This window comes from Anthonomus grandis, chromosome 16 (assembly GCF_022605725.1).
Source record: "Anthonomus grandis grandis chromosome 16, icAntGran1.3, whole genome shotgun sequence".
In the NCBI taxonomy this organism is placed as follows: Eukaryota; Metazoa; Arthropoda; class Insecta; order Coleoptera; family Curculionidae; genus Anthonomus; species Anthonomus grandis.
Genome location: NC_065561.1, coordinates 9,986,685 through 10,000,000, shown reverse-complemented (window position 1 = coordinate 10,000,000; position 13,316 = coordinate 9,986,685). Strand labels below are relative to the sequence as shown.

The 13,316-nt window shown below is 34.7% G+C and overlaps 1 protein-coding gene across 1 annotated transcript in view; it reads right to left on the bottom strand.

Moving 5' to 3' along the window:
* Positions 1 to 2,117: 2,117 nt before the first annotated feature.
* The window catches only part of LOC126745575 (sodium/potassium-transporting ATPase subunit beta-1), a 134,864-nt gene continuing 123,665 nt past the window's right edge, over positions 2,118 to 13,316 (bottom strand). The window contains exon 6 of the mRNA XM_050453478.1: positions 2,118 to 2,988. Coding sequence (XP_050309435.1) covers positions 2,864 to 2,988 — 125 coding nt within the window. The 3' untranslated portion in view covers positions 2,118 to 2,863. The remainder of the gene's footprint in view (positions 2,989 to 13,316) is intronic.

The window sequence follows — 13,316 nt, the reverse complement described above, 5'->3', positions numbered from 1 at the left end:
CCAATCCACCTGTTTTCAAAAATCTCATTTAAATAAGTACGGGCCTGTATGGCATAATGGGGTGGAGCTCCGTCCTGCTGAAACCATACGTTAGGATTTAAATTTTGGTTTAGTAGACGAGGACAATATGGTGGCATGCGGCAGAAAGGAGGACTGTTATTCAGAGACTTGACAAAACACGAATAATGGCGTGTATAGTATAGCTGATAGCAGGAGCCATGTCAACGACACGGACTGCTGCCCTAGAAAATCTGACAAAATCTGTAGTACGGACACAATGCCCTATTCGAGAAGATACAGGATCTCGAGCGTATGGCACTAAGAACGGACAAAGCCAAGGTCACACAGCTGTGTAATTAGGAGGACCACTGCGAATAGAAGTTACCCAGCTTAGGCAAAGCGGCTACTCACTATGGTACACTGCGGCCAAACGATCGAAGATTGGGGTAGCGAGGCCGTGCTAGAGGATGGACAATAAGACAGGCAACTTAAGGCTGTACCTGGGCCTGGAAGCAACAGAATTACAGGCAATCATAATAGGAGATCCAGACCTGTGTCCAACTGATGAGAATACAAGCCAAGTGGCCGAACCTTCGTAATTATTATAGGAAACCATGCAGCAACAAACGCTTAAGGATAGTTTGAGACTGGAGACTGAGGTCAAAGACTGTTATACAGTCAATCTGAAAAAAGACCTTAGTATTCATTAGCTGCTTAGAGCGCCGACAAGGGCGTCGAACCTAATTTTGTGAATTGCAACAAAAGGGAAGTGATTGACATTACCATTGTGTCACGCAACTTTTCAGATATAGTAGGTAACTGAAGAGTATCGAATGACGTAACTATGAGTGACGGACCATGGACTGGGCCACCTATATAGAAGGCCTAGCAGAAGTGCTTAAGATCTCTAAATAAATTAGGTCAACTACTCAATCGAGTTTTTAAGATAGCATATCAGAAGAGAAAGTGCCTGCAAGGTGAACGTGGTGGAACGAGGCCCTCGAAATCAAAAGGGAGTCTAGGAAGGTCCATCTCTGAGCATCTCGGGAAACATCTCAAGAGGATAAGTATAAAGACGTAAAAAGGCGCTTTAAGATAGAGGTGAGAAAAGCAAAAGAGGTAGGTAAGATGCTCCATCAGGGCCTGAACTTAATCCTTCCTCAACTAAAGTATATTTTTCCGAACCAGTGTAGCAATGGGATATGTACCGAAGATATGGAGAGTGACGCATGTGGTCTTTATTCCCAAAGCGGGCAAAAATGACTACAGCCTGTCCAAATCTTATAGTCCTAATCAGTTTAATGTCTTTCTAATGAGTACCTTAGAGAAGATGATTGACAAAAATTTAACTGAGGTAATTTTGAAGGCAAATACACTTCATAGGAATCAACAGGCGTACATCAAAAGGCAATCTAGTAAAACTGCTCTACACGCCGTAGTTGAAAAAGTAGAAAGGGGCAAGAACAATAAGAGGTTGCATTAGCACTGTTCTTTAATGGTGAAGGAGCCTTCGATAGGGCAAAAAGGCCTTTCAAACTTTTCGAGCATGAATGGCTTTCAAGCACAAGAGTGCAGGGGTACGATATACGATAATACAACGGATACAGGAACAAAGTTTTGTTAATTTAATTATTTCTCGTATATTATCGAACCACTACTTTCTAAAAAGCCAGAGATAAAGTTCATTAGATATTCTAAAGTTTTTGGCAAAGGAATGCTTGAAAACGAGGAAGATACGCCGAAAAAAATGTAAATACGTGAAGATGAAATTCTTGTCTCTTTTGATTTATCTTCTTGGTTTTCAAGCATTCCTGTACCAGAAACATTGGAATAGTTTCATCGTTAGTGAATGACGGATCGAGAGTAAAATAAGAGTTCTTAATAATAAAACTGTTTTGTGATTTAAAATCTGTGGTTTTTTAAGACGCAAGTTTAATTCAACAAGAGTCACCGACCGAAATTTTAGTTCAAGAATGCCGTTAAAGATTAGAGTTGTTAAGAAAATTTTAAAGAATAGCAAAACTTTACTTAACCATTGTAAGAAGTTTACAAGAGAGTTGAATATGATGGCACAAAAAAATTTATAGTGGGGAGAATTTTAAAGAAACAAAACTGAATATAATATTTTCAAATATTGTTTACTTTTTTGATGTTTACTGAAATGTACCATTATGTAAATGAGCTCAAATTCTAACTAAAAATATCCTGTAAATCTATAATGTTTATAATAAAATATGATGACACTGGCAATATGAATTAAAGCTATAAAATCACATAAGTACACAATAGCTATACACACTAACATGAACAAAAATATTTCTCAATTTGAAAAAAAAAAAACTTATGCGACTTGTATTAATACTTAATTTTGTATGGTACCTAATTATTATGAATTAAATTCTAAGAACCAATCTGCTATCCTGATACATTAAACTTATTTATATTTTTGTTAAAGATCTAAGGCACACTCAGTATGGTCCCCTATTAGAGATATGATCTAAAGCACAGTGATTCTTAGAAACTGTAATAGAGTAATATAAAGGTATTTAACAAATTTATAAAGCTCTAAAACACACATAGATACCTACTTATTTGGTAACATTTAATACTCCCTCAATAAAACAACACGATAAAACTATACACAAATAACAATTTTCGTATATGAAAAAAAAAACATTAAGGCACAACCTGCAAGGGCACAACCTAAAGAACACAAAACCGTACAAACTACATAAAATTAAAATATAAATAAATAAATAAAAAAATAAGTACTGAAGCCGGACCAGGCCAGAGTTGAACATACATTAGTAGACATTCAAAATTCGCATTAATATTAATTTGTCTGTCAAACAAATCATATATCTTATAAACTTGCATCATCATCTACTTGTATTTCGAACTGAACCGACCCTGCCCTCTTCAAGGATCCGCCCTTGTATTCGATGTTTTTCGCCCAAGCTCGACATTCTACGCTGATAATAATATTTGCTGAAAAAAAAATACAAATTAAAAATAATAAGAAAATTACAAACTGGTAAATTTGTATTTAACCAAAATATTGTGATTGGAATTGAAGAAACTATGCATTTAATTTTTTTTGGACGCACAAAGTAATTTTTCTTGTAGGACATAAAGGGTGTAGGAAAGCCAAGTTATTTTAATTGGTCATAATTATAGTTTCACTTAACCCAGTGATGGATCCAAGGGGAGGTCAACTGGGGCAATTGCTCCTCCCCTTGATTACTCTGTTTTAAAATAAAATTTATAATAACAATAGAATATTAATTAAAATAATATAATTTTATTAATGTTATTTATTAGTGCATTATTCTTCTCTACGTTTGTACGTACTTTATCGCAATTATCGTTCAACATCTCGCGTCGCGTTGAAATGAGGGCGCCGCGCCGTTGACGTATGACGTGGTAGATCATTCGCGGGGAATCACCGGAAGCAATAACAGTTTTTATTTTTGCAATTTTATTACCAAGCAATTTACTTAAATCCGACGATGAAATAATTAATTCGTGTGTAAGTAGTCTGTGGAAAACCTTCAATCACATTTTATCTAATAACGATATATCAACCTGTGAAACAGCACCAAGTCTAAAATTATGATCTGAAAAATGAAGTTCCTAAGGGAAATGGACAACGATCGAAAAGATAAAAAAAAATTTCTCTAGATATTTCTAAATTGTGTAATAAAGATGATTATCTAAACTGCAGCAACCTACTACAAATTTTAATCACTCTTTCAGTTAGTGTAGCGTCAGCTGAACGCACCCTGTTCAGCTTTACGCAGATTGAAGACATGGCTGAGAAATAGAATGTTACAAGAAAGACTTTTAGGTTTAGCATTACTTCAGGTACATTTCGATCTAGACATTAATATAGAAAATATAATCAATGATTTTTCAAAATCAAAACATAGATTAGATTTTGTGTTCTGCAATTGTTTGATTTGTGTTGCGTCACTACGCCACTACGGCCCTAAGACGCGTTAAAATTTATAAAAAACATTAATGACCTAAATAGGATCTGCTGCATTTATTTTTACCTTTTGTACATGATACCATAACAACAATTGTTTAAAATCAATGCTTATCAATGTCAATTCTCAATGTCATGTTTAGAAATTTTATAGCTTCAATTTTTAAACATTTATTGCTGATGGAAAACTTTACCAATCAAGAATTGGCGGATATGCATTTGGCATACGGAGCAACAAACTGCAATATACGAGCATAGCATATATAGCATATATAGCGAGCATCCCGGTTGTATCATGAACGTTTTCCCGAACGACAGCATCCTGGATACAAGAAGTTTATTGCGGTTCATCGGCGGCTCGCTGAGACAGGCATGTTTAAGACCAACATGCATGATATTGGTTTTGCTCGAACCGTAAGAACGGTCGAATTTGAAGAAGAGAAGCTTCAGCGAGTTGCCGATGAACCATCAAATAGCACACGTGACGTCGCTAAGAATATGAATACGAGTAACGCTTCTGTCTGGCGGGTACTACACGAGCAACAACTCCATCCTTACCACTTCCAGAAAGTTCAAGGTATGACTGCAGCCGATTATCATCATAGAGTTCAATTTTGTCGATGGCTTCTGGATCACATCATTGCACGACCAAATTTTTTACGATAAAAATTTTTACGATATATTTTGTGGACCGATGAAGCCTCTTTTACAAGAGACGGTATTTTTAATAGTAGGAATAGCCATGTTTGGGACGAAGAAAATCCTTATGCAATTTTTCCAAGAAAACATCACAATCGTTGTTCTGTCAACATATGGGCAGGCATTGTTGATGATTATTTAATTGGGCCATACCTTCTCCTAGAACGGTTAACAGGACCTATTTATCTGCGTTTCTTGGAGGAATTTCTTGGTGTGGTTTCAGCATGATGGAGCGCTGGCTCACTTTGCTGTGCAAGTACGCGAGTATTTGGCTCAGCGGTTTGGGCACCGTTGGATTGCCAGAGGTGGAGCAGTTTCTTGGCCTCCTAGGTCACCCAATTTAACGTCGCTCTATTTTTTCTTGTGGGGACATGTAAAGTCTTTAGTCTACGAAACTTCAGTAGAATCAGAGCTAGACTTAATTGGACGAATAACAGCAGCATTTGAAATCATTCAAAATGAGGATCAAATTTTATTGTAGTCCGCCGAAATCATGTGCGGCGTTTAAATCAGTGTATTGAGGTTGGAGGAAGACATTTTGAACAATTGTTGTAATGGTATCATATACAAAAGGTAAAAGTAAATGCATCAGATCCTATTTAGGTAATTAATATTTTTTCTAAATTTAAATGCGTCTTAGGGCCGTAGTGGCGTAGTGACACATTTCCGGACATGGATTCCTATACTCAAATGGATTCTACTATTGCACTGAACAACCCCAGAAGTTTGATCCCACAGTTCTGAAACACCCTGTATAATCAACTTAAAATACGTATACTTTAATTTTACCTTTATACCAACTTTTATTTTAAATAATTATCATCAATATTAACTGCATTTATACTAGCAAGTGCCCTCCCTTAGTGAAGTTCTGTATCCGCCTCTGACTTAACCCACCTAAATTTGATTTATTTCCATTTAAAGAAGATACCTTCTGGATATATAATACATAAAAATAAAGTTTTACAATATTAGTAATAATTTCGTTACAATTTTAGTGGCAATTTTTCGTAGGGGGTGTGCAGGCCTCACGAGAGTTCTGAGAGGTTCCGTACCCATCCAAACTAGTATAATACCCAACTATTATACTATTTTGGTTGATGCGACACCTGATTCCAGTCACGTGGAGCAAACGATTTATTTACGACCTTTCAATTTACGATACATGTTAGTTTATCCTGACGAAAAACAATGAAAAACACAAAGTCACGGTCTCACAACATTTACTTAAAGCTACACGTGTTTCGCTCTATTCAGAGCATCATCAGGCCTAAAACAATAATAATTAGTATTGAAAGAAAAAAAGGAGGACATTAAAAAGACTAAAACCTTAAAAAGCCACTAACGTTGGCAAAACAGTAAATAAACATACATTTAAGGTTAGGATGACTATACAGTTATTTAGAACCAAAAAATAAAAAATAAAAAATTGTAAAATAATATCACACCTATTGGGAATCGAACCTGCGATAATAAGCTTACAAGCCAGAGACTATAACCTATGGGCTACCGGAACACTGAGGAGAAGTTCAAAACATTTGTTGTTAAGCCAAGGCACTAACACAATATTAAACTTATCTCAGTTGGAAGAGATTATGTAAATATAAAATTGATTAAATAAGATTATTAAAAATAAGGTTGGGTTCAAAATTAAATACGTCGTTAACACAGACAAGAACAGGACTCTTCTTGGCTTTAGTAATTTCCATCCTCTCCAGAAGGTCAAGATTTTTCCCTTTAGGGCATTCATGAAGTATTTCAGCTCCGACCTCTGGAGAAAAGTGATGAGTGGAAGCTAACAGGTGATTTGCAAACGCTGACTTTGTATCACGGACGTCTGTATTTTTAAATTTCTCAAACAACGCTACATGTTCTTTAACGCGTGTAGAAATTTTTCTTCCAGATTGGCCAATATATACAGCGTCACAATCCCCACATTTCAAAGAGTAAACCCCTGATTTCGAAAAGACATTTGCCTTGTCTATCACGTTCACTAACTGTTTTTTTTAAATTATTCGCGATTTTGAAAGCGATTTTGATATTAGAGGTCTTAAAAAATTTAGCTAAATTTAATGAAATTGAGCCGAAAAAGGACAAAGATCTAAAGGACTTTTTGTCGTCTTTCTCATGAAGAAGGTTGTAAGTCAACCTATATTTATTTAAGAACTTAAAGTATAATTTGTTAATTAAGTAAAGTGGGAATCCATTATTAAAAGCAATATGTTTTATAATATTAAGCTCTTTAGCAAACGCTTCCTTTGACAGGGCGATGTTAAAAAGTCTGTAAAAGAAAGAATTGCATGTTCATGCCTTTCCCCACTGTTAAGTGAAATTTTTATGAGCAACCTAGAAGAGAGGATTGTTAAGGGTAGGTTTGAGGAGTTTCTCATTGAATATAAGAGGTACGTTGACGATATATTCATTGTCTGGAATGGCCAGAAAGAAGATTTGACAAATTTTCTTCGTTTTGTGAATTCTTTGCACCCAAAGATTTCTTTTACCATTGAGGAAGAACAAAATGGTAAACTGCCATTCCTAGACCTCCTTATAGAAAGACTCAATAATAAACTAATATTTCAAATATATCGTAAACCCACAACTACTGATAATGTCATTCAATATGCGTCTATTTCTCCCTATCCATACAAATTTGCCTCCTTCAATTCTTTGAAGGAGGCAAATAGAGCGCTTCTGCTGAATAGAGCGAAACACGTGTAGCTTTAAGTAAATGTTGTGAGACCGTGACTTTGTGTTTTTTTTTTTTTGTGATTTTCATTGTTTTTCGTCTGTTGTATACGTCGGTCTCTTTGTGAAAAATGGATGAGATTTTCTTATTAGTTTATCCTGTTTGGAAAAAGCTATCAGATTGAAAAACTTTCTTTGACTTTTATTGATCGTCACTGTAAAACTGGTGAAGTTATTGCTGCTTTAGTTTGTGGAGCTTTAGAAAAAATATGACATTTCACGGATAAACACCGTGCACAAGGTTATGACAATGGACGAAACATGAGTGGTAAGTACAAAAGAGTTCAGGGTCGCATTCTGCAAATAAATTCATATGCACTTTACGCACCTTGCGGAGCTCACAGTATGATTTTAGCAACCTGAATGCTATCGCAATGCTATAACTTCAACATATTCATTATTAGTCTGATTGGAACATTTTTTGGAAAATTTTAAAAGAATGTGTACCAAATTAACTTTACTGCTTATTCGACACAAGAAGGTCTGCTCACATTGATGCTGTCAAAGTTTTTGGTACAAATCTACCGAGACTGAGGAAAGTTCTTACAAAATTGATAGGTCTCAATCTTACCGTAGAAAATAGGCGCGATGTCGATAGCATTTCCAAATATATCAATAAATTCGAATGTGTCTGGATGTTTATCAAGAGTTCAAGATTTTACAAAGAGAATTTAGAAAGAAAAGTAACAACGATTAACTTCGAGGTGAAAAATCTTGAAAGCCTTGTAGCCGATCTGCAATCATTACGCAGCCAATGGGATTTAATGTCGAACTGTTGCAAAAAGTTCGCCAGATACTTCGTCAACATTGGCGAAGTATCTGGCAGTAAAATGCGAAAAACCCTGTTTTTCGTTGATAACGTTTAGGTTAAAGGTCTTATACTGGTTTTCTATAACTAAATATTCAACGTTTTGTTGATGGTAAGTATATTTATTTATTAACTCATTTTGTAAGCATCTTTAAATAGTAAACAATATACCATACTTAAAAGTTTAACTTTTATGAAATAACTAATGTATACCTTCTTGTTAAAGGCGAATTAGATAAAAATAATATTAAATTCCTTAATGTATATCACGCGGACAATCTAGGATGGCAATTTTGTATTTGGAATCTTAGTTACTAAGAAAACTCAACTTTTTCACGACTCAAAAAATTTTATGAGTCAAACCACGAAAGGCGAAATTCCAAGCATCGCGTCAGTTATTTTTGAAGATTTTCTATTTTGTTGAGAAGCACAATATTAGTTCTATTATGTTGGATAAGCCTGTCAGTTTGGATATTTCTGGATATATCTTTCTGACTTCAAGACTTAACTTCAGACTTAGTTCACTATGAATGATTTTTGCCACATTATTAGAGGGATTAGCATATTCTCGTGAAGCCAATTTTTGCAACCGCTGAGACGGTAGAATTAGTATTTTCATGTTTTTACCATCACCTTTAGATCGTTTACTATGTGTTTCAGTTATAATTATTGACATAGTCCTGGATCGCACATATAAAATCTTCAGTTTCTAGAAAGATGTTTTCTCTATTTAGCCATTTAACTGATTGAACCTTTTTATTGGGGTAAATAACATCGAGCATGTTAGGATAGCGACCAATGGAGCTCTTTATCTTTCCAATGTTGTAATAGTGTTGAAACGGAGTTTCATAAATCAAAGTTATATTCTGCATCATATAGGTTTAGTGGGGATTAGATTTATCTAGTTTGACAGAGAGGTGAATCTGTTGCTCGATCAAGAAAAAACTGTCTGGTTCTTGGGATGGTGTTTTCTGTTTTCAGTAAAGCACACTCTGATCGTTTTGTTTAGATGTCGTAATCGCTTAGTGAGTTTTGCAGTAGCCGCTGTCCAAAACAACAGCATTGCATTCAAATTATAGCTTCGGACAGTACTTTTAGCTCTTCTAAGTATTTGAGCGTTTGTTTAGTAATCATTCCGTTAGCTGAGATAATAATAGGTTTAACTCCTACTGCTTGAATTCGCCATATGTTCTCAATTTCATCGGTCAGTATTTTTCTTTATTCGTTTTGAAAATATTGTCGTCTAAAGGCTTAGAACATTGAAAGGCTGGAATTAGCATTGCCGTGGAACTATGGGCAGTTTGTTTACTTATTATAAGAACATAGTTTGTTTAACAGCTGTTCATGCCAGACCCTATCGAATTCCTGTGAAAAATCCAGAGGTACTGCACGGAATTTACCATATTTCTCGATAGCATCAGTCTAAAATTGCGTAACATAAGCCTACAGTTCGCCAGGAAATCTGTGTTTTCGAAAACCTTACTGACGGTCGCTATGAATGTTGGTAGACTCCAAGTATTTTAAAATTTGCTGGTTGATCATTTTTTCCAATGCCTTGGCGATTATCGGGACTAAAGCAATTAGACTGTAATTGATGGACACTATCTTTTTTCCTTTTTTGGGTATTAGTTAAATCTGCGTAAGTTTCAAGTCTCCAAGGAAAAGACCTGCTCTGCATGTAAAAGAAAACAGTACGCACAACGATGGTGTTAACACAACGGTACACTTTTTCAATACTATTGGCGGTATTTGAGCATTTGAAAAGTTTGTTCTTTACTCATTATATTTTTTTGCAGGTATTTAACGTTTCTTGGGCGCATTTCTCAAGGCAATAAAATTGACACGATTTGTAGAGGTCTTGCGATAAGCAACATTTTTGATGTTAACTGCCTTGGTGCGACTTTTATCGAACCACGGTTGCTGAGTGAAGAGCTTTTCAGAATGTTCGAAATATAAGCCTCCATACATGCCAAAATCAACCACTCATATGCCACTCGTTTGATCCGTGACCACAATATAGTCCCAGTATAGCTTTAAGCTTGTAATTGTCATTGTTAAACATGGTATCTTATAAGAGAACTTTATAGTAAGGTAAATGATTGATTGATATGGAGAAGCTCGAGTTCTAGTAAAATATCCGTTCTGTAAAATATCCTTTCTACTGCTCCACGTCGTTCCTTATATTCAGTTGCAGCAAGAAGAATATTAAACTCAAAGTAAACACAATTAATGCAGCGCTTATTAGTCCGTTTATAGGAAAATCTCCAGACTCATTAAAAAAGTATGTTTTAATGAATACCGCCCTCTGGTGGTGAATACAATAAATAAATTACCAGAGTTTATCTTTAGATTATTTAATTGGTTGCATTTTAAGCACCCCCATAAATTTAAACCAAACCTTGAATCTATTAAGCAAAATCTTAATAGTGATTTATTTAAAAAAATAGATTTTCTTACTTCTCTTCGTGTTTTCCAAAAAATATTTCGGTAGAAAGACTACAATAAAAATTTCTAACAATCATTTTATTAAAAAATATTTTTTAAATAGCGCTCAGGTAGCTGTTACAACTATCATTCTGACACCCTAAGCGTAGTCAACTATAACAATTTATATATATACAGGTTGGGAAATCGATCATTACGCATTTGAGGAGGGTCTCTACGCTGCTGTATATTTGATTTTATTTGGAGAATATCCAGTTTATTTAAATATGTGCCTCTTTTTCCGTCTGCACAAATATCGATCAATTCTCAAGAATGGAATACGTCTGTGTATGTTAGGTTGCCTTATCATTTTTTTTTTCTTTTAATAAATATTTTTATTAATCTGTTTCCTAGCGGAAAAGTCCCTAGCGTTTTACAGCATATAGAGTTATTTTCCATTGAGTGTGGTGGTATTTTCACCTGCTAAAAAATTTAATGAAAAAAAACCTTTAATGTAAAACACTGACGGGGTCCTGTGGAAGGCAGAATTCTATTTCTAGAGGTGTAGTCCTTGTCACTTGCATGCAATTTTAAATCGACTAAAGAAAGACAACATTTGAAATCAACTTTTAGAGTACATAAACAAAATCCCAAAGCTGATCCAGAGGACGTTATTATTTATTTATGATGCGGTTGTTATCGTGTTAATTGCTTTACAATTAATTTGATCTCCTTATTAGTCCTGTAGGTTCAAAACGATTTTAAATAAATGCACAGGATGACGTATTGCAGGGACGTGCAAGGAATTAATGCGAGCTTCTTATTGGCTTAAAACTACTAGTTAACCTCCGCTCCACTGACCTAGTTTTTGTGAAATCTGGAGAATTTTTAATTTAACTTTTAGGAATCCTGAAATTTCATTGATGGCAACACTGCTCAATTTTTTTAGACGACATTAGTGAGCGTCTGACTTTAATGGAAGTGACTGTATTAACTAAAATTTTGCAGAATATTACGCGAACATTCATGCTTTTCCGAAAAGTTTTTAGATACTGGCTTTACATACATTAGCCTACAATCCACATAGAATCGGAATCTTAGAATTTTTATTATGCTGTGTATTACGTAAGGAAAATGAAACATTATTCTAGTAAAACTATGAGCTCTGATGAAAATAGAAAAACGTAACCACTATACAAAAATTAAATTAACTAAAATTATTTTTTTAAATAAAAGGCTTAAACAGACTTCTTTCATTGAAAACTGTGCTCAGACAGTGAAAGGATTGCGTTTCTTATGTAATGGCAAAGAAGATTTATTTAAAGTATGGAATATTTCATAAAAAAATATCATTTTCATTTGCTTCTCTAAGAAATATCTCCTGAATTTTGGAATATTGGAATTACGTGTACCCATTTTTTTTTCAAATGCTGGTAACAGTTGTATGTTCCATACCCAGTTCCTTTCCAACACTTCTACTTGATCGTGTTGAATCCACCTTTAGGGCACTACAAATAATATCTTACAGTCGTTCTTGCTCCTGTACTCTTTTAATAGAAGGTTCTCGTGCTTTACTGTGGCATTTAGGACAATCTTGAAGGCAAAAGGATCTCTAAAAATTCGAAACTTTTCGGAGGAAGTATAAACAGCCATAATAAGTTGAGAAAAACAGTGCAGGGTGCAGACACACAATAAAATGAAGCATGCCGATGATATTATTATTATTCTGTAAAAAATAAAAATTGCAAATACCTATCAGGAGGCAGCCGCTAGGTCGACCATGGACATAGGGAAAGGGTAGAATGGTCCGAGACCTGCGCCGATTGTCCAATGACCATGACCGCCATTTTATTTTTATTTTTTATTTTATTAAATTTACGGAAATCCCCATTTTACAAAATAAATGTGCAAAATAGATTATTACATAATAGATAACTTAACCTAGTGAGTTGATACAATGTAAATATATATATATATATATATATATATATATATATATATATATATATATATATATATATATATATATATATATATATATATATATATATCCAAGAACTGACTTGACACCATTACAGCCATAGTCTGCTCAGACTATTCTTAAAAACGGACAGTGAACTACTACATAAATCAATGTTATGAGCGTTTAAGACACTAAGAGATCTATCGATAGGAGAATGACGGCCATATTCAGTTCTGTGCATAGGAACATGATAAAGGTCAAAATTGCGTAGAGTTCTATTTGGAACATTGAGACCCACTTTTGAAAGAAGGTCAGGAGCATTAATCATGCCATTAACCAGCTTAAAGACAAAACAAAGATCAGCGTTCACACGCCTTTTGGCCACTGTATCCAGGTTAAATCTTACTCTCATGTCCTCACGATGGTACTTGTCAAAGCTAATGCCCATTCTAAATGCAGCACACCGCAAAAATCCATCTTGTACTCTCTCAATCATATCTATTGAATTCTGATATAGAGGAGACTTATACTGAAGAGAATTCAAGATTAGATCTAACCAGTGAGATATAAAGGAGTCTATAGGCTTGCAGAGAGAGATGTGAACTATACCTGTTTGCAGCACCCAACACTCTTAGTCCCTTTAAAGTTATTTTAGAGATGTGATGAACAAATCTCAGATGCTCATCGAA